Consider the following 25,939-nt stretch of genomic DNA (forward strand, 5'->3'; position numbering starts at 1 on the left):
GCCTCTTCTCATTTCTGCCATTAGGGAGGAGGTACAGGAGCTTGAAGACGCACACTCAACATTTTACCAACAGCTCCTTCCCCTCTGCCATCAGGTGTCTGAATGAACATTGAACCCATGGACACAACCTCACTTTTTAAAATCTCTTTTTGCACTGATTTAAATTAATTTATATGTATATTTCTTATTGTAATTTATAAGTTTTCTATTGTTATGTACTGCAATGTACAGCTGCTGCAAAACAGCAAATTTCACAACATATACCAGTGATATTAAATCTGATTCTGATTTCCAAATGAGAAAATCTGCTGATGCTGGAAATGCAAGCAACACACACAAAATGCTGGAAGAACTCAGCAAGACAGGGCAGGAGAAGGGGGAATCTGATAGGAGAGGACAGAAGGCCATGGAAGAAAGAAAAGTGGGAGGAGCACCAGAGGCACATGATGGGTAGGTAAGGAGAGGGGAGTGGAGAATCAAAGATTAAGTTTCAGAAAATGAAACACACAGTTAATTGGAGTAGGGTATGACTTTATTGAATGATAAGAGAGGAATTTGATTTGGACTTGGATATTGGGAAACATAGGCAAATGGGACTAACTTGATTACGCTGCTAAGTTGGCATAAACAGGTTGGGCTGAAAGGCCTGTTCTCCATCCTGTGTAGTTCTATGACTCCAAGGGCTCAAAAGGCTAAGTTGCCTGCTCCTTCTACCAAACTGCATAACAATACACTTCCCTACACCATATTCCACCTGCCACTGCTTTGCCCATTCTCCCAATCTGTCCGGTGCTTGCTGACTCCCTGCTTCCTCAACACTACCTGCCCACCCACTTATGTTCATATTGTCCACATACTTGGCCACAAAGCCATCAATTCCATCATCCGTTTCATTGGCATATAAAGCGAAAAGAAGCGGTCACAACACTGCTAATCACTGACAGCCAACTAGAAAAGGCCCTCTTTATTCCCATTCTTTGCCTCCTGCCAGTCAGCTAGTGTTTTTTTTCCATGCTAGTATCTTTCCTGTAATACCATGGGCTCTTATCTTGTTAAACAGCCTCATGTCCAGCAACCTGTCAAAGGCCTTCTGAAAATCCTAAGAAACACAGCCATTGCTCCCCGTTTTTCAATCCTGCTTGTTATTTCCCCAAAAAAGTCCAACAGATTTCCCTGGCAAGATTTCCCCTTAAGGAAACCCTGCTGACTTTTGGCCTATTTTATCATGTATCCCAAGTATCCCAAAATCCTCATCATTGATAATGGACTCCAATGTCTACCCAACCACTGAGATCAGACTAACAGGCCTATAATTTCCTTTCTTTTGCCTTCCTCTCTTCTTAAAGAGTGGAGTGATTTTTGTAGTTTTCCAGTCCTTGGGAACAATTTCAAAACCTTCTGATTCTTGAAAGATCATTACTAATGCATCTTCGATCTCTTCAGCTACCTCTTTCAGAACCCTGAGGTTCTGAGGTCCATTATCTCAATGACCTCCTTAGTAATAGCAACTACACTCACCTCTGCCCCTGACACACTCAAATTTCTGGCATACTGCTCCTGTCTTCCACAATGAAAGCTGATGCAAAATACTTTTTAAGTTTGTTCGCCATTTCTTTGACCCCCAATACTACCTCTCCAACGTCATTTTGCAGCGATCCAATAATCACTTTTGCCTCTCTTTTATTCTTTATATGTCTTAAAAAAAACTTCAGGTATCCTCTTTTATATTATTGGTTAGCTAACCTTCATGTTTCATCCTTTCTCTCCTTGTGGCTCTTCAGTTGCCTTCTGTTTTTTAAAAGCTTCCCAATCTAATTTTTGCTATATTATATGCCCTCTCTTTTGCTTGTACACTGTCTTTGACTTCCCTCGTCAGCCATGATTTCATTATCCTTCCTGTAGAATAATTTTTCTTTAGGATGTATCTATCCTGCGCTTTCCAAATTGCTTCCCAGAAACTCCAGCTACTACTGCTCTGCTGTCATCGTGCTAGTGTCCCTTTCCATCAGTTTCGGCCAGCTCCTGTCTCGTGTCTATAATTCCCTTTACTCCACTGTGGTACTGATACATTTGACTTTAGCTTCTTCCACTTAAACTGCAGGGTGAATTATTTTATATTTTAATCACTGTCTCCTAAGGGTTCCTTTACCTTCATCCCCCAAATCATATCTGGTTCATTACACAGCACCCAGTCTAGAATTGCCTTTCCCCTAGTGAGCTCAACCACAAGCTGCTCTAAAAAGCCACCTCATCGGCATTCTACAAACTCCCTTTCATGGGATCCAGCACCAACCTGATTTTCCCAATCTACCTGCATAATGAATTTCCCCCATGACTATCGTAACATTGCCCATTTGACATGCGTTTTCTATCTCCCATTGTAATTTACATCCCGCATCCTAGATACTGCTTGGCTGCCTGTATTTAACTCCCATCAGGGTATTTTTGCCCTTGCATTTTCTTAACTCTACCCATAAGGATTCTGTATCTTCCGATCCTGTGTCATCTCTTTATTGGCCAAGTAAGAGATGAGATTGATGTGGTGCAGCTTTTACCATGTTCTGTATTTAATTTCTTTATCTGGTATTCTTCCTTTTACCATTAGCTTCCGCTTTGCATTTGAATCACACACCACAGAAGTTTGTCTAATATCAGTGAATAAACATGAGTTGGATATGTATCTGTTTCATGTAATGGAAGTCAATTGGTGTATACTTCAGTTTTTCAGGAGTGAATTGAGAGACTGTTTGAATAAAAAAGGAACCTTTGTATGACTGTAATATATTCTTGGTCCTTTTTATTTTTATTGATGTTATTGTTCACCCAGTTTTTAAAAAAAGTTATATTTCTTGTGCCCATGATGTACATCGATTATGCTGGGGTCAGCCCATAAATGTCGGCATACTTCTGGTGGCCACAACTTACTACCCCTTACTAATCCATACGTCCTTGCAATGTAGGAGGAAAACAGGGTATGTGGAGGAAAGCAACATGGTCACAAGGAGAACGTACAAACTCCTTATTGCCAAGGAGGAAATCAAACTCTGATTAGTGATCTTTGATACTATAAAGTGATTGCACTAATCTTGATGCTGTGGTAGAAGCATCAAAACTTGATTGCACAGAAAGACCATACCAACTATTAAGAAGATTTTCTTCAAAACAATTCCACTTCCCAACCCTCATTCCATATACTTGTGTATTATGGAGTTTCAGATGTGCACCCATGTACTTGTCAATATTTTCTTCCTCCTTCTTTGAGCAGAGAGTTCCAAATTTGCACCCCGTTTGAAAAATATATATTTAATTCCCATCTCTAATCTGGCACATGGCCAACTGGTTAAGGCATTTGTCTAGTGATTGATTTGAAGGGCGCTAGTTCGAGCCCCAGCTGTAGCAGTGTGTTTGTGACCTTGAGCAAGGTACTTAACCACACATTGCTCTAGTGTCTGTGCGAGAAGTGGCGCCCCACACAGACCTCAAATCTGCATCTTGTAAGGCATGAAAATGCCCGACGCAGACCTCTCATGGTCTGAGTTGACATTCCCTCCCTTCCTCCCCCTCTAATCTGCCCATAAGTTGTCTTAAATCTGCCCCCTAGTTATTGAACACAATTAAAAGGAAGTGATTCTCCATAATGGTTCATTCAAGGACCTATATAATTATATACATATTCATTTAAATCTCCTTTCAGCCACCTTTGTTCCAAAGAAGAGTCCAGGAATAGCCACTTTCCCCTCAGCAGTAGAATTCAGCACTCCCAGCAGCATTCTCATAAAGCCATAAAAGCAAATATGAAGACCATTTTAATGACTAGTCATTTGCTTTTTACGTTAACACTGTTTCTAATACCATAGACATTGCCTGACCTGCTGAGTACCTCCAGTCTTCAGTGCTTTTCTCAGAATCAGGTTTAATATCACTAGCATAGGTCATGAAATTTGTTGTTATGCAGCAGCAATGCATTGCAATACATAATAATAAAACCATAAATTACAATAAGAAATATATATAAATAGGTAATGCAAAAAGAGAGAAAACAGTTAGTGAGGTAGTGCTCATGGGTTCAATATCCATTCAGAAATATGATGGCAGAGGGGAAGAAGCTATTCCTGAATCAGTGAGTATGTGCCCGATGGTAGCAATGAGAAGAGGGCATGTCCTGGGTGACATCCTCATAATAACCCTATGTATGCTCGAGTTTTAGAACTCTTCAATCTCCCTCACACTTAAGGTCTTTGTTTTCAAACACACTCCTTCTCTTCCACTTTTGCTAAATTATACTTAAGTGTAGTGTAACAGTTGTTCTTTTGCTAAATTATACATGTTAACAGTTGTTCCCCAAGTTTAGAATGTTTACTCACATTGTACTTTGTTCCTTTTCATTATTGTGCTAAACCTCAAAAAATTGTGATTACTGCCTCCAGAATGTGCTTTTCCTGCTACCACTTCCACAGCCCAGATTCAAATCTATAGATTTGTTCTCTCCTGATGTACTGATTTTAAAAATGTTCTGCTGAGAACTCTGCAACTTCTACACCTTTGAGTCCAGGATAATATTAGAGTAATTGAAATTTTCTACCCTTTTATTTTCGCTCTTTGAAATTTGTCTACATACTTAAATGTTTTGCCCTGCTCTGAGTGTTCGTTAGCCAAATATGTACTTCCAGCATGATGGGTTTTTTGTACTCTTTTTTTTTATCCGATATTATCTCATTTGTGGTTCTTTCGAGTTATATTCCCCATCATCACAACTGTTTCCTTATACAAAGTTGCTGCCTCTCCCAGCTCTTTTCAAAGTCCACAATCAAAAATGTTGTGCATTTCTGCCCTCCTTTAAGCCATGTTTCTATAATAGTCACAATAGATTCTCCTGTTCCTATCAGCCTTCCTAGTTTCTTTGCACTAAGGTGTCATACAAGTGCAATACAATTTCTCTTCCACCATAACAGATTTATACTTTTATAGGAACATGGAGGGTTTTCATATTGAGGACACTGAAATCAATGATTTAAATATATAAGGTATAAACACATAGGGGAAACTTGACCTTCACCCACAATTCCTCAACTCTTACTGCAGCTGTTTAGATATTTTTCCTTGATGCCATGTTATTCTTGTAGCTGGCAGATTAGATATGATCCTAGGGGTAGGATCCGTTACTGATGTGCCTTCAACATTACAGTATTGAGGGCTCAGGTACCCTGCATGCATTGATTGAGACATCAACTGAGGGTAAAGAATGAAACCTTCCACCATTCATCAGCACTTAATTTTTACACCATAGAATACACACTCTTACTGTCAACATGTAGAAATGCTGAGAATAGTTTAGAAAAAAGAATCAATAGTAAGAGGAAATATTGTCACTTGACCTTCTTGGCATCAAATGGTAAAATACCAAAGTAATATTGAAACAGTTTTCACAAACACTTTGATTTTCCTATTATCCAATATCAATTCTGCATGAGTTTATAAAATCAGAATCAGATTTATTATCACCAACATGAAATTTGTTGCTTTGCCAGAGCAGTGCAAGTGCAGATATGTAAAATGATAACAGATGACAAAAATAAGTAAATAGTGTAATAAGAAAAGGAATCATGAGATTCTTTTCAACACAAACTGGTGGTGGTGATGTGGGTATTGAGGACGGTCATCTTAATCTACAGAATGATATTGATTGAACACTAGAGATTCTGCAGACACTGAAAATCCAGGGCACACACAAAATGCTGGAGGAACTTCGAAGGTCAGGCAGAGGAACAAACAGTCAATATTTCAGGCCAAGACCCTTCATCGAGATGACTATATCAAGGTTAATGGTAAAAATCAGTGGTATTGATTGAGCTGTTAAATTGGGCATGGAAATTACAGATAGAATTAATCCTGATAGGTGTGATGTGATGCATTTTGGGGGAGGGAGGTCTAGTAAGATTAGGCATACACTATGAATTGAAAGGCCATTGATAGATAGATAGGTAGATATACTTTATTAATCCCGAGGGAAATTAGGTTTCATTACAGCCGCACCAACCAAGAATAGAGCGTAAATATAGCAATACAAGAATAGAGCGTAAATATAGCAATACACCAAGAATAGAGCGTAAATATAGCAATACAAGTATACAATTTGAGAGTATTATGAAACTAAGATGCTCAAGTCCAAATATCCCTGAAGAAGGCTGCATTGGTAGTTGGTGTGATGAAGAAGGCATTTGGGATTCTCACTTTCATTAGCTGTGGCTTAAAAAATAAGAATAACGGTCTCACCTGAAACATTTGACCGTTTGTTCCCCTCTATAGAGGCTGCCTGATTTGTTGAGTTCCTCCAGCATTTCATGTGTGTTGCTCATGATTTCCAGCATCTGCAGAATTTCTTGTGTTTAACAATAGGGAGTTTTCATATAACTGTATGAAACATTGATTAAGCCAAAGCTGGAGTATTTTGTACAGTTTTGGTCAAGAGGATGTAAACACAGAAGAGCTTCATGAAGATATTGCTAGGGATAGAATTTTCCAGTTGTAAGCAAAAGGTAGATAAGCAGTTATTATCCTTGCATCAGAGAAGGCTGAGGTTTAGATGTGATATGGGTATGCAAAACCATGCATGGATTGGTACAAAGAATCATTTTTGCACATAGAAACATAGAAAACCTACAGCACAATACAGGCCCTTCGGCCCACAATGCCGTGCCAAACATGTATTTACTTTAGGAATTACCTAGGATTACCCATAGCCTCCTATTTTTCTTAGCTCCATATACCTATCCAGGAGTCTCTTAAAAGACCCTATCGTATCCGCCTCCACCACAGTCACTGGCAGCCCATTCCAAGCCCTCACCACCCTCTGCGTAAAAATACTTGCCCTTGACATCGCTGTACCTACTTCCAAGCACCCTAGAACTGTGCCCTGTCATGTTAGTCATTTCAGCCCTGGGAAAAAGCCTCTACCTATTCACACAATCAATGCCTCTCATCCTCCATTGCTCCAAGGAGAAAAGGCCAAGTTCACTCAACCTATTCTCATAAGGCATGCTCCCCAATCCAGGCAACATCCTTGTAAATCTCCTCTGCACTCTTTCTATAGTTTCCACATCCTTCCTGTGGTGAGGTGACCAGAACTGAACACAGTACTCCAAGTGGGGTCTGACCAGGGTCCTAGAAATCTGTAACATTACTTCTCAGCTCTTAAACTCAATCCCACGGTTGATGAAGACCAATGGACTGTATGCCTTAACCTCACAGTCAACCTGCGCAGCAGCTTTCAGTGTACTATGGACTTGGACCCCAAGATCCTGCTGATCCTCCAAGAGTCTTACCACATGACAGAGGTATCTAAGACTAGATAACATAGGTTTAAATTGACAAGCAAGCAATAAGAGGTTTAAGGGGATCAAAGAGTGATTGGAATCCAGAAGACACTACCTGAGGAAGCATTCACGCAAATACTTGCAGAAAATTAATGAAATATCTGAAAGAGCGCTTGATTTGCTAAATGCTCATAGGCTTTTAACCTAGTTCTGATAAATGGAATTAGTATAGATACGTACTTGGTGATCAGCCTGGGCAAAGAGGGTAGAAGGGCTTGATACTTTGCTGCTATGGCATGGGAGGCCACTTGGCTCATCTTGTACATACCAGTCAAAAAAGAGTTACCAAAGCTAATCTCATCGTTCATCACCAGGTGCACAGATCTCCCAAAACATGGAAGTATTTTTTAAACACATTGAAGTTTTCTGCAGTCATTATGAGTAGTGGGTTTCAGGGTCCTACTACCCTGAGGGCACATCTCCCCTCTGATCTTTTGCCAATTACTTTAAATGTAAGTACGTTGGCTCTACTTATGCATAACCAATGGGATATGGCAGCAAATATTTTAAGCACAAATTTTCTGTTTTTAATTCAGAGCAAGATGTTGCATCATTTCAAATTACCCAGTCATTTAACCTTATAAACTTAGAACAGTAGGGATACTTGTACAAACATTAATGTTATACAGTAGTGGTCACCAACCTTTTCAAGCCCAAGATCCCCTACCTCGACCTTAGTGAAAGGCAAGATCTACCTACTGAATCGTTTAGAGAAAAAACAGCTCAGATTGTACTGCCAATTTGAGGCCTTTTATTTAGGCTAATTGTATTTGAGTTGCACAAAATACTTTTGTCAAATTTTAAAATTAGTTCAAACAAGAAAACACTGTAACACACATCAAAGTTGCTGGTGAACGCAGCAGGCCAGGCAGCATCTCTAGGAAGAGATTCAGTCGACGTTTCGGGCCGAGACCCTTCGTCAGGACTAACTGTAACTAGCATATCTTTCTTTAAGAATATTACAATACTTCACACCTTTAATTCTAAGTTTCATTATTTAATTTTATTTCAACACGAAAAATAAATGAATAAAAATTGACTGTTGCACTCAGTGTGATGACTGGGACTGAATACTTATTGCTGGTTCCCTGAAATTTGGCTCATAACTATAGACAGCCAGTCCGAAACAGTCTGTGAGGTGTCTGTCAGTAAGACAGCTCCTGTACTTAGATTTAATAATTTTTCATCTGTGAAAATGCAATTTCACATAGCTAAGTTGACCGGAAGTAGAAACTGGCTTTTACTTCTATAAAACCAACGCACACACTGCACATTGCTGGGGCCCCATCAGTAGTAATTGCCACCAGTTTATGAATGGGTATGTCATTTTCATGGACATATTTTTTTAAACTCATTGTAAATATCCTCACCTCTCGTTCTCTCTTTTAATTGCAAAAGAGTGAGGAAGTCCTCCTTTGTTGTAAAATCCTGGAAAGCCATTCCGACAAATACAACAAGCTGAGCTGTTTGCATTACATACAGGGATTCATTGAATTGTAGTGAAAAATATCCACGTCCTCTGACAGTGACTCTACCCTCCTTGTCACTGTTGCAGGGCCAAGCAGTATATTATGTATTGCGGTTGTGATGTCGTTCTTGTTTTTAAAGTCATTAAGAACAGTCTCTGCGGTAATGGCCATTACTTCCTTGAATAAATCGCCATCTGTAAAAGGCTTCTTGTGTTTAGCCAAAAGGTGACTTACATGAAATGATGCTTCAATAGCAGCCTTATTTTGAGCAGCATGTTTTGTGAAAAACGATTGCTGGGCCTTCAACCCTGATTTCAGCTCCTCAACTTTCCAGGCACGAATTGCGCTCTCTGGGGGGTAGGTGTCTAAATTTCTGGTGGTTGGTGTTGTGGTGCCACTCCAGATTCCCTCCTTTAGTCAGTGCTTGTGTTTGGTGGCACAACATACGTACACACTTGTCACATACGTACACACTTGTCTTTCACCAAAGTAAATAGAAATTCCTCTTCCCATTCTGGATGGAATTTGTAATTTTTCGCCTTCTTTCGTGGAGCCTCCGCCATGCTATCAGGATATCATGAGCAAGTGCCATATATTGATGTTTGTGACAGTCTGTACTCTTATCCAGTGGTCCCCAACCTCCGGGCCACAAAGAATGCAGCGGTGGCCGGAACGTACCCAGCACATCTTTAAGAAAAAAAAGCCGAAATAAACAAGCTAATTAATTAGGTGCCACTCGACACATAAATGTCGGCCCAGATCAGAGACGACGCAATCAGCAATCGTGTCGGGCGGCACCTAATTAGTTAGCTTGTTTATTTCGGCTTTTTTCCTAAAGATGTGCTTGGTGCGTTCTGACTACCACTGTACTGCTGCATTCTTCGCGGCCCGGTGGTTGGGGACCACTGTGTATCTAATTTAATTGGTCGCTTTGATGCAGCACAAGCTACGCTGAAAATGCAGTTCATGGTGGGGGTGCTACACACATGCGCGCTGGGCAGGAAGAACGGAACTAAAACCCCGCAACCCGGAAACAATCTCTCTTTACAAACAGCTTTGTAGCAAAAGTATTGCTATATTGACATTATCCTAATTAGTATTACTTATTTTTATAATGCTCACATTACAACAGTATTTGTGTATTTATTTTTGATTTTTTTTTGGGATCTACTGGGAAAGTCTCAAAGGTCGACTGGTCGATCGCGATCGATGGGTTGGCGACCCCTATTATACAGTATGAAGTTAGGTGATTTAAAAAGAGAGGACAGGAGTACAGTATTTGGTCCTTCAGTCCTTTCCACCAGTCAATTATTTCATAGATTATCTTCATCTCTACTCCACGTGCCCACTTGGCTCTAACTCCTCCAGTATTCAAGCAAAATACAATCAAGATCAGTACTGACATTTTCAATTGTCTCATCTAGTTCCAAATTTGCTCTCTTCAAAGTGTTTCCTGATTTCCTTTATGAATAGCGTAGCACTGTTTTAAAAAGATTGGATTTATTTGTCACATGCACATGGAAGCCTTTAGTGAAATTTGCCTTTTCCATCAAATCAAATTAGCGAGGATTGTGCTGGGCAGCCCACAAGTGTCATCGTATTTCCGGTGCGAACACTGCATGCCCACAACTCATTAACCCTTTGGGATGTGGGAGGAAGCCAGAGCAGCCAGAGGAAAACCACACAGCCACGGGGAGAACGTAAAACTCCTTATAGGCAGCTCCAGGATTTAATGCTGATCAGTGACGGCCGGCACTGTAAAACAATGTGCTGACCGCTACGCTAGTGTGCCACCCACAGATTATGTTAAAACAACATACGGTTATGCTGTTTTGTTCTTAGCTCCCAATGGAAATATTTTCCCTCTATGTCCACATTCAAAACATTTAATTACCTTAACCACCTCAGCTTGACAACCATTTTCTCTATTTAAGAGAATACAATATTAAATAATTCTGCAATTGCTTCAATTATTTGCCATCTGCCCAATTGTGTTAGTAATTTGAGATCATAGTGTAACTTTTCTTTTCCTCTTCAGGTTCTGAATGCTCCCCTTAATGCAGCCTCTGTCAGCGCTAGAGATGCCTGTAAAGCGGGACTGCAGCCAGTTAGCAGGTGGAAAGCATATACTTTAGCTGGGTATCCAGGTAATGTACATCATGCAACCTGAGGAGATTACAACTCTATTATTTTCAATGAAATATGAATAGAACCACTGTGAGTGTTGCTTAGAATGGTGACCAGTGTCTTAATCTGTCAGTGGAGAGCTGTCTGTTTGCAGATTGAAAATATACTTGGTATTGAACTGCACAGAAGGAGACCATTTGGCCTATTGTGCCTGAAGTGGTTCTTTGAAAGCTGGGAACTACATTTTACAATAATGCGCCGAGCACTTGAATGAAGCTGATTATGGTCAAGCACCACTGCTCTGGGAATAGCAAGCGGTTGACTTGGTTGTCTGCAGGTAGTATTAGCTACAATCAGTTGAACTGATCTGACAGTAAATTAAATGCAGGTACTTTTTTTTTCTGCATCAACTATGGAGAATGGTGCTCTGCTATCTTCGACTAATCCTTTTTTTAGTCTCTCATTTTATATCATGGTAATGCTCAATCAGACCTTTAACTTTGTACTTTTCAGATGGCTGAGCCTGTCTTGTCATTTATGATGTCACCATAGAATCTGGGACGTTCATATCTTTATTTCCTTATTTTTCAGGATCTTAGCTGAAAATTTATTACTACTGAGTTTTACTTTAAACTTGATCTAATCTCAAAATATTAAAATTTTTTTATGAATTAAAGAGTTGATTATTCCAATACTATTGCAGATGGTTTCCCATATTCTACTTTATAAACCCAGTCTTCCAAAATAGCATGATATACGTAATTCTAAAGTAGCACAATTATTTTCCAAGAAGACAAAACCATTGACTGGATTTGTAATTTTGGTCATTTATAAAGTATTAATAGTGTTTTTGTGGTTTGTAAGTCTGCTTGAGCTTTGTATGTTTTACCTCATTTCAAAATTCTGCTTTACAAATACTGAATCAAAGGCCTCTTATCTCCAGCTGATACTTTAGAGACTGCAGCAGCATCTGCCTGGAAGCAGTAAGTAGCTTCTGATCTCCTAGAACCTTGAAAAACTCCAATGAATGCTTTTAAATGTGAAGGATTTCTCATGCAAGAATGGATGATGATGAAAATCAAAATATATAATGTCAGGAGAGGAGTATGTATCTGAACTTGTGCAGTAGGGTGTAGAACCATAGAAGACTACAGCACAGCAACCAGGCCATGCAGCCCTTCTAGTCTGTGCCGAAACTTTATTCCCCTAGTCCCATTGACCTGCATCCAGTCCATAACCCTCCAGACCTCTCCCATCTACGTATCTATCCAGTTTATTCTTAAAACTTAAGAGTGAGCCAGCATTTACCACATCAGATGGCAGCTCGTTCTACACTCCCACCACTCTCTGAGTGAAGAGAGGAGGGGACATCGACTCAGACCATGAGAGGCCTGCGTCGGGCATTTTCATGCCTTACAAGGCACAGATTGGAATTCTGTGTGGGGTGCCACTCCTCGCACAGACACTAGAGCAATGTGTGGCTAAGTGTCTTGCTCAAGGACACAAACACGCTGCCACAGCTGAGGCTCGAACTAGCGACCTTCAGATCACTAGACAAGCGCCTTAACCATTTGGCCACGTGTCCAACATGTGAAGTGAAGAAGTTCCCCCTAAATCTTTCCCCTTTCACCCTGAAGCCATGTCCTCTCGTATTTATCTCTCCTAATCTAAGTGGAAAGAGCCTACTCGCATTTACTCTGTTTATACCCCTCATCGTTTTGTAAACCTGTATTAAATCCCCCCTCATTCTTCTATGCTGCAAGGAATAAAGTCCTAACCTGTTCAATCTTTCCCTGTAACTCAACTCCTGAAGACCTGGCAACATCCTAGTAAATCTTCTCTGCACTCTTTCAATCTTACTGATATCCTTCCTGTAGTTAGGTGACCAGAACTGCACACAATACTCCAAATTTGGCCTCACCAATGTCTTATACGACCTCACCATAACATCCCAACTCCTATACACAACACTTTGATTTATGAATACCAGGATGCCAAAAGCCTTCTATACAACCCTGTCTACCTGTGACACCACTTTCAGGGAATTATGTATCTGAACTCCCAGATCCCTTTCTTCCTCCGCACTCCTCAGTGCCCTACCATTTACTGTGTATGTCCTACTTTGATCTGTCCTTCCAAAATGCAACACCTCACACTTGTCTGCATTAAATTCCACCTGCCACTCTCTGACCCATTTTTCCAGTTGGTCCAGATTCCTCTGCAAGCTTTGAAAGCCTTCCTCGCTGTCCACAACGCCTCCAATCTTAGTGCCATCGGCAAACTTGCTGATCCAATTTACCACATTATCATCTAGATCATTGATATAGACAATAAACAACAATGGTCTCACACAGATCCCTGAGGCACACCACTAGTCACAGGCCTCCAGTCTGAGAAGCAATCATCCACTACCACTCTCTGTCTTCTCCCACACAGTCAATTTTGAATCCAGTTTACAACCTCTCCATGGATACCTAGTGTCTGAACCTTCTGCACTAACCTCCCATGTGGGACCATGTCAGAGGCCTTGCTAAAGGCCATGTAGACAACATCCACAGCCTTTCCTTCATCTACTTTCTTGGTAACCTCCTCGAAAAACTCTACAAGATTCGTTAAACACAATCTACCACGCACACAGCCATGCTGACTATCCTTAATCAGCCCTTGGCTGTCCAAATACTTGTATATCCGACCTCTCAGAGCACCTTTCAATAATTTACCTACTACTGACGTCAGGCTCACCTGTAATTACTTGGTTTACTTTTGGAGCCTTTTTTAAACGACGGAACAACATGAGCTACCCTCCAATCCTCCGGCACCGCACCTGTGGCTAAGGACATTCTAAATATTTCTGCCAGGGTCCCTGCAATTTCTACACTAGTCTCTCTCAAGGTCCGAGGAAATATCATGTCAGGCCTGGGGGATTTATCTACCTTTATTCGCTCCTCCTCCTCTTTAATCTCTATATGTTCCATGACACTACTGCTTGTTTCCCTTCCTTCCATATGGGTTATGCCAGTTTCCTGAGTAAATACTGATGCAAAAAAAGTGTTTAAGATCTCTCCCATCTCGTGAGGCTCCACACATAGCCGACCACTCTGATCTTCTAGAGGACCAATTTTGTCCCTTACTATCCTTTTACTCTTAATATACTTGTAGAAACCCTTGGGGTTTACCTTCACATTATCTGCCAAAGCAACCTCATGTCATCTTTTTTACCTTCCTGATTTCCTTCTTTAGTATTTTCTTACATTTGTGTAATGGCTGCACTGGGTTAAAGCAAAAATAAAATACCTTTCCCTAGGATAGATTGCCTTTGTCTTAAACATTGACAAAAAAATCTATATTATTTGGCAAGGCAGAAATTTTTCAGCACTACACCTTCTCCAGTAAATGTCTCTAGGAATATTAACTAGATGATGTTGAGATATATCCTAGGATGTTCTGTGATGTAACCTGGGATTTTCAGGTATTTTGGGTCTTTCAACATCAGGTACCCTCACCCAAGCGACCCAGCCAAGGGTGACCAGGCCCCAGTTTTTGTCGCAACAGCATTGGTCCACAGGACACACCTTTTAACACATAGCTACCTGGAGGCACAGTCAGCAGCCTCTGTGATGGTTCTGATGGCTCTTCTCTTTGCAGCTCCCATAATGCCAAAGAGAAAGTAGGATCTGCAGAGCAAGCAGCCAGCAAAACCTCTACACCCTCCTCCATAGGCTTGCAACGTGCCTTCCGTCCCTGTCTCTGGCATTGCTATACTAGCTCCTGATATTTGGCCTTCATACACTCGAACGCCTCCTCAATCCAATCTTCCCAAAGAACTGTTGGTACTACCATGACCACTTGCTTCAAGGTTTCTGACAGAATGACTATGTCAGGCCTCAGTGATGATGATATGATGAAGTAAGGGAATTTTAATTGCTTGCCAAGATCGACTTTCAGTTGCCAGTCAGACACTGTGGCGAGCAAGCTTGCTGGTGATCTGGACAGAAGCTGTGGTTGGTCTCCAACTTTGACAAAGGCTATGGGCTTTCTGGGTTAGTGGAGGTGCTTACTGTTGTTAATAACCGAGGAGATATTTTCTGCCACTGCCTTCAGTACCTGGTCATGGCTCCAGCAGTAGTGGCCTTCTCCCAGAGCTTTTGCCCAGCTGCTGAGTATGTGTTTCAGGATCCCTCTGCCAGGGCAGAGAGGACATGATGGTGCCTCACTTTTGCCCCAGCATAAAGCTTCACTGGATCAGGCAGGGCAGTGTACACAGCCTGGGTCATGAATTTGATGCACTGGTGTTTTACCTGCCAGATGCTGGACCAGGAGATCTCCCTCTTCAGTGCTCCGTCCCATCTTGTCCAAGCTACCTGCTGCCCCATTCCTACCATATTGGTGGTACAGACTTCCTCGTCAGCTGCTCACACCTCTTCCTGGACTACTTTGCATCTGTCCTGGCCCATTCTAAGGTGGGTTGAAGAGAAGCTGCCCAGCCCCAACTGGCCAGTAAATACAGTGAAAACATCTCTTGCTGTGCCTAAAACTGGACAAATTTAAAAATACATTGTCATTCAAAAGAAAGCTTTTCCTACCATGTACTTAAAAAAAATATTTGGAGATACAGCACAGAACAAGCTCTTCCAGCCCAACAAGTCGCACTGCCCAGCAACCCAGCCATTTAACCCCACCCTAATCTCAGGACAATTTACATTGACCAATCAACCTACTAACCGGTATGTCTTTGAACTGTGTGGGGAAACCAGAGCACCCAGAAGAAACCCACTTGTTCACGGGAAAGGTGTTGAAACTTCTCACAGAGGATACCAAAATTGATCTCTGAATTTTGGAACACCCCTGATTTGTAATAGTGTCACACTAACCACTATGCTACTGTGGCACCCCATGAAGCCTGCCTGTTGTGCATGAATCTTGATGTCTTGCAAAGATGTGCATTCCCATTTTTTTACAAGATAGATCAGAGCTTTATAACTATTATACTGTTTCATAACAAAGTAAAGCCAGAAAACCTTTGAGCACTCAGTGTCTTGAAAAAGGTCATCAGTAGCCAGGCCAACGGAAGTACAGTTGCAAGAGTTTCTGAACCCTTTGCAATTACCTGGCTTTCTGCATTAATTATTCATAAAATGTGGCAATAATAGACAAACACAATCTGCCTAAACTAATAACACACAAACACGTGTACTTTTCATGGCTTTATTGAACACTTTTATTGCTGGTGAGATTGCTCTGCTACGGAGAGGAGAAACTGCCTTTTTGTCGCTGGTGAAATTGTTCTGCTACAAAACAGAAGAATGTGGCCTGGGTTTTTGACATTTTGGATGTGGACTTGAACGGTGGACTTTTTTTCAGACTTATGTTTTTTTGTATTCTGTGTTTTTCGCCTGATCTTTCTCTTTCCTTTGTGTGCGTGGGAGGGGGATTTGGGGGGAGGGGTCAATGTGCCTGTTCCGTTTTTCATGTTTTTGTGTGAGGAGGGACTTGGAGTTGATGATCATTCTGCCTTTCTTTTCTTTCTTGGTTTCATGACTATCTGGAGAAAAAGAATTTCAGAGTTGTATAGTTTGATAATAAATGAACCTTTGATCTTTGACATTTTTTAATCATTCACAGTACAGGCTGGAAAAAGCAGGTGAACCCTGTATTTAATAACTGGTAGAACCTCCTTTTGTAGCAACAACCTCCACCAAACATTTCCCGTGCTGCTCAACAGCAAGGAGGAATTTTAGACCATACCTCCATAGAAAAAGGTTTCGGTTCATCAATATTTCTGGGATACCAAGAATGAACAGCCCTCTTCAGGTAATGCTGCAGCATCTCAATCGGGTTAAGGTCTGAACTCGTGAGTTGTTAATTCCAAAGCACACCTCTACAACCCACACCTCCAATCTCAACTCATTAATTAGAGCACTTGACTCCAAATAGGTTTTGTAGAAGGCACTACCCCAGAGGTTCACATACTTTTTTTGAACCTAGACTGTGATTGTTTAAATGGTGTACTCAGTATTGACGAGAAGAAGTACAATTGGTTGTGTGTTAATTAGTTTACACAGATTGTATTTGTTTCTTATTGTGACTTAGACGAAGATCAGATCACATTTTATGAGTGATTAATACAGAAAAACAGGTAATTGCAAATGGTTCACAAACTTTTTCTTGCAAATGTGCTAGCTCCTTGGGCTCTTGTTGTGTTTGACTTACAGATACAAAATACTCTTGATACAGGTGTGTTATTTGAAAATATTTTGCTGCAAGTTATTTGACTGATCCTCTGCTTAGGATTCATGTTCATTACGGATCCCTTTCTTCCTGGATGGCAGCGTTACTGGGCCAAGCAGTGTTTGAAAACCTACCCTCAGAAACCAAATGTTTGCAACTTAGACCTGCACATGTCACCAGAGGAAACTAACGACATATGGGAGCGGAGCAAAGAACAGCTAAGGTAAATGCACAGGATGTTAATTGATAAGCCTTGTTTCCCACCTGCCAGCTTCAACCTATCCCAAATCTACACCATTGCAGCTGCCCTCCACAAAACATCAAATTTCCTGACATATTTCAGTGATAATACACCTGATTGTGATACTTATTCAACTCCCTATAAACATGAGTCTTCCAACCTGTGCCCTGGCCAATTTTTTACCATGTTGTAATCACTTGTCACATCTAAGTTCACTGGCTCCCAATGCTTTTACATTAAAATTAAAGTTTTATACTTTCATGACCTCAATATCTATATTCTCCTCCAATACTACAGCCCATCATGCTGTGCTAATTCTGGCCTCTTGATCATTCCCAAATTTAACCGTTCTACCACTCGTGGCTAGGCCTTTAGCTGCTTGGACCACTGAGCAATGGAATTGTTTTTCTCTCTCTCGAAGCATGTCGTGTTGTCTATCTTTTTCCTGTTATAAAGACACAATTTTGATGACACTTTTAGTTGCCTTCCCCATCATCTCCTTGGTGCAACTCGTTATGGAAACATAGAAAACGTACAGCATAATGCAGGCCCTTCGGCCCACAACGCTGTGCCAAACGTGTACTTACTTAGAAATTACCTAAGGTTACCCATAGCCCTCTACTTTTCTAAGGCCCTTGTACCTGTCCAGGAGTCTTTTAAAAGACCCTATCATATCCGCCTCCACCACCATCGCCGGCAGCCCATTCCACTCACTCACCGTTCTCTGCGTTAAAAAAAAACTTACCTCTGACATCTCCTCTATACCTACTTCCAAGCACCCTAAAACTGTGCCCTCTCGTGCTAGCCATTTCAGCCCTGGGAAAAAGCCTCTGACTATCCACACGATCATTGCCTCTCATCATCTTCAGGGTGAGAGGTCCCAAATTCGAATCCGGCCGGCTCCCTCGCACGCTATCCATCCGTGCCTGGGTTGAGTATCGAGCTAACAAATCGACCTTGTAAAAAAAAAACCTGGAGAGGGATGGGCTGCACCAAGTTTCAGATACCCAAGACACACCGTATGATGAGCATACTAAAAAGATCGGTGCAAAAAGCTTGTCATGGTAGCGCCCCGACGACTCCACCAGGAGTTAAGGGCACATCTCCAAAATGCTCTCCCACTGAGAGACCTGACACCCAACCAGGTTCATTTCCCAATACCAGATCAAGTACACCTCTCCTTGTGTAGGCTTATCTACATATTGTGTCAGGAAACTTTCCTGAACACACTTAACAAACTCCACCCCATCTAAACCCCTTGCTCTAGGGAGATGCCAGTCAATATTTGGGAAATTAAAATCTCCCACCACGACAACTCTGTTATTATTACACCTTTCCAGAATCTGTCTCCCTATCTGCTCCTCGATGTCCCTGTTACTATTGTGTGGTCTATAAAAAACATCCAGTAGAGTTATTGACCCCTTCCTGTTTCTAATTTCCACCCACAGAGACTCAGTAGACAATCTTCCATGACTTCCTCCTTTTCTGTAGCCGTGACACAGATCAGCTGTGCCAGGTTCCCACTTCTTTTGTCTCCCTCTCTGTCCTTCCTGAAACATCTAAAGCCTGGCACTCTAAGTAAACATTCCTGCTCCTGGACCATCCAAGTCTCTGTAATGGCCACAACCTCCTAGCTCTAAGTACTGATCCACACTCTTCAGCTCATCCGCTTTGTTCATGATGCTTCTTACATTAAAATAGACACATCTCAAACCATCGGTCTGAGCACATCCCTTCTCTATCACCTGCCTTTCCTCCATCTCTTCAGTTTGGTTCCCACCCCCCAGCAATCCTAGTTTAAACTCTCCCTAATAGCCTCAGCAAACCTCCCTGCCAGGATATTGGTCCCCCTCGGATTCGTGCAACCCGTCTTTTCTGTATCGGTCACGCCTGCCCCAAAAGAGGTCCCAATGATCCAGAAATCTGAATCCCTGCCCCCTGCTCCAATCCCTCAGCCACGCATTCATCCTCCACCTCACTCTATTCCTATACTCACTGTCGCGTGGCACAGGCAGTAATCCCGAGATTACTACCATTGAAGTCCTGCTTCTCAACTTCCTTCTTAATTCCCTGTAGTCTTTTCAGGACCTCCTCCGTTTTCTTACGTATTCGTTGGTACCAATATGTACCATGACCTCTGGCTGTTCACCTTCCCACTTCAGGATATCGTGGACGCAGCCAGAAACATCCCAGGCCCTGGCACCAGAGAGGCAAACTACCATCCGTGTTTCTTTCCTGCATCAACAGAATCGCCTGTCTGACCCCTTAACTATAGAGTCCCCTATTACTGCTGCCTTCTTCCTTTCCCTACCCTTCTGAGCCACAGGGACAGCCTCTGTGCCAGAGGCACGGCCACTGTTGCTTCCCCCAGGTAGACTGTTACCCCCCCCCCCCAAAAGTACTCAAACAGGAGTACTTATTGTTAAGGAGAACAGCCACTAGGATACTCTCTAATATCTGCCTCTTGCCCTTCCTGACTGTAACCCACTTATCTGTCTCCCGAGGTCCTGGTGTGACTACTTGTCTATAGCTCCTCTCTGTCACCTCCTTGCTTTCCCCAGCTCGACGCACCTGGCACAGATGAGGCCTTCCGGGAGACTGCAAGTCTTCAGGGCTTCCCACATCTGACACCCTATACAGAATACCGGCCTCACAGACATACGTCCTGTTTCTATTCTTCACAGGTAACCTATCTTGCCTCAACCCATTATCGCCAAACCCCTCCTACTCTGTCTGGCTGTACTCTGGCGCCCACGTTGTAAAGCTGTCTCCTTTTAAACTTCACGCCGGTCTAACTCACTGACGTCCACGCACTTGCGCAGTTGCCCCTTGATGAACCAGTTATAATTACTGTTTGATAATTCTCCAGAATGCTCTTGAGAAGTTTCACTTCGATGGCAGTGTCATGCTTATAGAAATAGCTTTTTCACCACACCAGTCAAAAGATTCAGAAGAGTTCCTTAAGGTTATTATAACCAGGGATGGTAGTGGAGATAAGCTCCCACTGACTATTAGAATCAGAATCCAATTTATTATCACTGGCATGTGAGGTGAAATTTGTTAACTTAGCAGCAGCAGTTCAATGCAATACATAATATAGAAGAGAGAAAAAGTAAAAATACTAATAATAATTAAATCAATTACAGTATACATATTGAATAGATTTTAAAAAATGCAAAAAACAGAAATACTGTATATTAAAAAAATGAGGTAGTGTCCAAGGGTTCAGTCTCCAAAGGTTCAATGTGCATTTAGGAATCAGATGACAGAGGGGAAGAAGCTATTCCTGAAACGCTGAGTGTGTTCCTTCAGGCTTCTGTACCTCCTACTTGATGGTACAGTGAAAAAAGGGCATGCCCTGGGTGCTGGAGATCCTTAATAATGGAAGCCGCCTTTCTGAGACACTGCTCCCTAAAGATGTCCTGGGTACTTTGCAGGCTCGTACCCAAGATGGAGCTGACTAGATTTACAACCCTCTGCAGCTTCCTTCGGTCCTGTGCAGTGGCCCCTCCATACTAGACAGTGACGCAGCCTGTCAGAATGCTCCCCATGGTACATCTATAGACGTTTTTGAGTGTATTTGCTGACATGCCAAATCTCTTCAAACTCCTAATGAAGTATAGCCGCTGTCTTGCCTTCTTTATAACTACATCAATATGTTGGGACCAGGTTAGACCCTCAGAGATCTTGACAACCAGGAACTTGAAACTGCTCACTCTCTCCACTTCTGATCCCTCTATGAGGATTGGTATGTGTTCCTTCGTCTTACTGTTACTGAAGTCCACAATCAGCTCTTTTGTCTTACTGATGTTGAGTGCCAGCTTGTTGCTGCAGCACCACTCCACTACTTGGCATATCTCACCCTTGTACACCCTCTCGTCACCACCTGAGATTCTACCAACAATGGTTGTATCATCGGCAAATTTATAGATGGTATTTGAGCTATGCCTATATAGAGTCATATAGTGTATTTAGAGAGTAGAGCAGTGGGCTAAGCACACACCACTGAGGTGCACCAGTGCTGATCGTCAGTGAGGAGGATATGTTATCACCAATCCACACAGATTGTGGTCTTCCATTTAGGAAGCTGAGGGTTCATTTGCAGAGGGAAGTACAGAGGTCCAGGTTCTGCAAATTCTCAATCAGGACTGTGGGAATGATGATGTTAAATGCTGAGTTATAGTCGATGAACAGCATCGTGATGTAGGTGTTTGTGTTGTTCAGGTGGTCTAAAGCCGTGTGGAGAGCCATTGAGATTGCGTCTACCATTGACCTATTATGATAATAGGCAAATTGCAATGGATCCTTGGTGAGGCAGGAGTTCAGTCTTATCACAGGCAATAGTCATTAAGGCAGCTCACTTTATTCTTCTTAGGCATTGGTATAATTGTTGTCTTTTTGAAGGAAGTGGGCACTTCTGCCCGTAGCAGAGGTTGAAAGTGTCCTTGAATACTTGCACTAGTTGGTTGGCACAGGTTTTCAGAACCCTACCAGGTACCCCATCAGGACCTTCTGCCTTGCGAGGGTTCACTCTCTCTTTAAAGACAGCCTAACATCAGCCTCTGAGACAGAGATCACAAGGTCATCAGGTGCAGCAGGGATCTTCACAGCTGTAGTTGTGTTCTCCCTTTCAAAGCGTGCATAGAAGGTGTTGAGTTCATCTGGTAGTGAAGCATCGCTGCCATTCGTGCTGTTGGGTTTTGCCTTGTAGGAAGTAATGTCTTGCAATCTCTGCCAGAGTTGCCGTGCGTCTGATGTCGCCTCCAACCTCATTCAAAATTTTCTCTTCACCCTTAAAATAGCCCTCCGCAAATCATACCTGGATTTCTGGTACAGGCCTGGATCGCCAGACATGAATGCCGCAAATCTAGCCTTCAGCAGATGACGTACCTCTCAGTTCATCCACAACTTTTGGTTTGGGAATGTACAGTAAGTCTTTGTAGGCATGCACTCCATCCACACAGGTTTTAATGAAGTCAGTAACAACTGCAGCATACTCATCTAGATTCGAAGATGAATCCCTGAATACAGTCCAGTCCAGCAATTCAGACCAGTCCTGTAGACACTCCTGTGCTTCCCTTGTCCAAACCTTCTTGGTCCTCACTACTGGTGCTGCAGTCTTCAGTCTCTGCCTACACTCAGGGAGTAGAAGTACAGCCAGGTGATCAGACTTCCCGAAATGAGGGTGTGGAATAGCACAGTAGGCATTTTTGATGGTGGTGTAGCAATGGTTCAGTGTGTTGTTTCATCTGGTATTGCAAGTGATCTGTTGATGGTAATTGCTTAGTGATTTTTTTTCAAAACTGGCCTGGTTAAAACTATGGTGAAGGAGTTAGGGTGCATTGTTTCGTGCATGTTGATGCCTTTGCTCAGACCATCTAAAGCCTGCTTGACATTGGCCTGAGGTGGAATGTACACTGCTACCAAAAGAATCCCAGAGAACTCCTGTGGTAGGTAAAAAGACCAGCACTTAACTGGTAGATATTCCAGGTCTGGTGAGCAGAATTGGAACAGCACTGATATATTTGTGCACCAAGAAGAGTTGATCATGAGGCATACTCCTCCACCTCTGCTTTTGAGAGACTCTATAGATCTATCCTGATGGTGTATAGTAAACCCGTTGACCTGGATCGCTGCATCCGGTATGGAAAGGGTTAACCAAGATTCCGTGAAACAGAGGACACACTGTCCTAATGTCCCTCTGATTCAGCACTCTAGCTCTGAGATCATCAATTTTATTCACCAGAGACTGTAAATTTGCCGGCAAGATGGTCGGTATTGGGAGTTTAAAACCCCGTTTCCTTAAACGCACTTGTAACCCCGCTCTGCACCCGTGCTTCCTCTGAGGTATCCTACATGGGCGCTTCCGACCACAATCGGTGTTGTTTCCATCAATTTTAAGCAGCAATAGTTTGTTTAAACGCATTAAGACATCTTTGTTGACTGTAATGACCTTGGAAGCAGTTGTGCTTTTTAGCTGCATCAGACTGAAATGAGAATATTTAATCGTATCCATTGAGAGTGCTGCTGCTACTCAAGTTGCGCTTAGGCACCTCGGTGTACACCTCAAATGGCCTCTGACAACTAAGTCCAGCTACTAAGCCCAGTGGAACCATTTCTACTGACAGGAGAAGGGGCAAAGGCAGGTTACTAAAGCCTTTGTCCTAGTCACCTCAGGCAGATGGTGCCCATCAGCTATGGTTGGCAGTTCATCTAGGAGAAGAAAATTTCTGTTCTCAAACCTCCGCTGCCTGCAGCTATACCCACTCATGGAGAAGGCTTCGGGAGTAAACCCCCAGGGAAAATCCCTAAGGCAGTCCTCTGTTGAGTTCAGTGCTGACTGGCAACTTCTGTAACGCTGCTGGTACCAAACTGTATGACTCTGCTGTTCCTTTGGGTTAATCAAATGCATGGAGAGGGAGGGCTTGCTACGTGGGCAACAGCTGGCATATCTAGGCGGCAAGAATGCAACATCCATGGTCAACTCTGATCTACAGAGGCCTCTGTCAAAACATTCAGAAGGGTACTAAATGATTAGGGAACTAGCTATACAATGGAACAGAAAACCCTAATAAAAATATTCGCAACAAGCTGAAAAAATGTTGACTATATTATCTTATTTATTGCATCACTTTACAGTGCAAGCTGTAAGATTGGGGTTTGATTCCCACCACTGTCTGTAGAAGGTTGTACATTCTCCCTGTGACCACATGGGTTTCCTCCCACGTTCCATTGACATTAGGCTTGGAGTGAGTTATGGGCATGCTATTTTGGTGTTGGAAGTGTGGAGACATTTATGGGCTATGCCAACACAATCCTCATTGATTTAATTTCATGCCCACAGTACCTTTCACTGAATGTTTTGATGTACATGTAACAAATAAAGCTAATCTTTGAAACTTTTCTTTTTCCCTAGTACCCATACATTGGTTACCTGCAAACAGGCAACTTCTCTGTTTTTATATTAGAACAGTTAATTTCCCAAGACCCTTTGTTCTAACAGCAAGTGAAAGCTAGAAAACAAAAAAAACTTAGCCCATAAGGATTGAGAAATAGCAATAGAAAGAGATCATCCATCAAACCAGTAAAGGGGAAGAGGTTGAAAGTGGGCATTATGTAGAGTAAGCTCTGCCAAAGAACACATGCTGTTTTCAATTCACCAGGCAGTTATTTGTCTGTGCCTTAATCTGCTGTTAACATTGTGTTCTTGCAAAGTTCTTTAGTTGGAATCTATAACATGCATTCTATATGAATTGAAATCAGGCCAAATGAAGTATTCCTGTGGAATGGAAGTGGCAGGCATTGGAAAATTGGAGCCTAAGTTTGAAGAAATGCAAAATGAGGAGCAAAGAGAATAATGCTAAAAAAGGTTTAGGACATGTGCACACATTTCCCACAACGCACATTGAGAGACAAGCACATCTCTTAAAAATAAATCCTCTACATAGATTAAAGCACTTCCATTAAATTATTCAACAATTTTAGTGCTTTTTCATGGCTTATAAGCCCAGCTGACTCCAAATAAAGCTACACCCTGACTGCTCAGCATTCGGTGAAGCACATCGAAGCTCTGAAAAACTCATCACAAGCTGATTCTGTTTGTTGAATCTAGGTTCAGTGACTGGGAAATAAAAATAATATATTGAAATAATACAACTGGTCCACTGGTACTAGTATTTATTTTATTATTGCTCCTCCAATTCTACTTATTTCTAAAAAAAACATTTAGCACTTCAGTTGTTTCTATGGCTGGTTGAGTGTCTGGAGTAAATTACTGTAATATGGTATATGCATCTGAAGAGATATTCAGTTTTCAAAGTTCCAAGTAAATTTATTATCAAATTATGTATATGTCACCACATACTATCCTGAGATTAATTTTCTTGCAGGCATTCATAGTCAAACAAAGAAATGCAATAGAATGGTTGACAAACTACACACAAAGACTGTCAAATAACCAAAAGAAGATAAGTTTTGCAAATTCAAAAAGAGATAATAAATAAATAAGTAAATCCTACCCAGAACACGAGTTGTAAAGTCCTTGCAAGTGAGTCCATAGGTTGTGGAATCAGTTCAGTGTTTAGGTGAGTGAAGTTGTCCAAATGGTTCAAAAGCCTGACAGTTGAAGGGTAATAATAGTTCCTGAACTTGGTGGTGTAGGAACTAAGGCTCCTGTAAAAAAATAATAATAATAATTCGGCATGTCATCGAAAACCTTGGCAACTTCTATAGATGTGTGGTGGAAAGTGTGCTAACTGGCTCCATTGCACACTGATATGGGAACACCAATGCCTCTGAGCAGAAATTCCTACAAAAAGTAGTGGATTCAGCCCAGTACCTCACAGGTAAAACCCTCCCAACCATGAAATGCATCTACATGAAACATTGCCGTAGAAAAGCAGCATCAATCATCAAAGATCTTCTCCACCCAGGCCATATTCTCTTCTCGTTGCTGCCATCAGGTAGAAGGTACAAGTGCCTCAGGACTCACACCACCAGAT

At 41.9% G+C, this 25,939-nt stretch overlaps 1 protein-coding gene across 1 annotated transcript in view; it reads left to right on the forward strand.

Annotated features, from left to right (window-relative positions):
* alkbh1 (alkB homolog 1, histone H2A dioxygenase) overlaps positions 1 to 25,939 on the forward strand; it is a 51,481-nt gene that overhangs the window by 11,715 nt on the left and 13,827 nt on the right. Inside the window, exons 2-3 of the mRNA XM_072273267.1 lie at positions 10,881 to 10,989; positions 17,258 to 17,420. Coding sequence (XP_072129368.1) covers positions 10,881 to 10,989; positions 17,258 to 17,420 — 272 coding nt within the window. The remainder of the gene's footprint in view (positions 1 to 10,880; positions 10,990 to 17,257; positions 17,421 to 25,939) is intronic.

This window comes from Mobula birostris, chromosome 1, assembly GCF_030028105.1.
Source record: "Mobula birostris isolate sMobBir1 chromosome 1, sMobBir1.hap1, whole genome shotgun sequence".
Taxonomy (NCBI): domain Eukaryota; kingdom Metazoa; phylum Chordata; class Chondrichthyes; order Myliobatiformes; family Myliobatidae; genus Mobula; species Mobula birostris.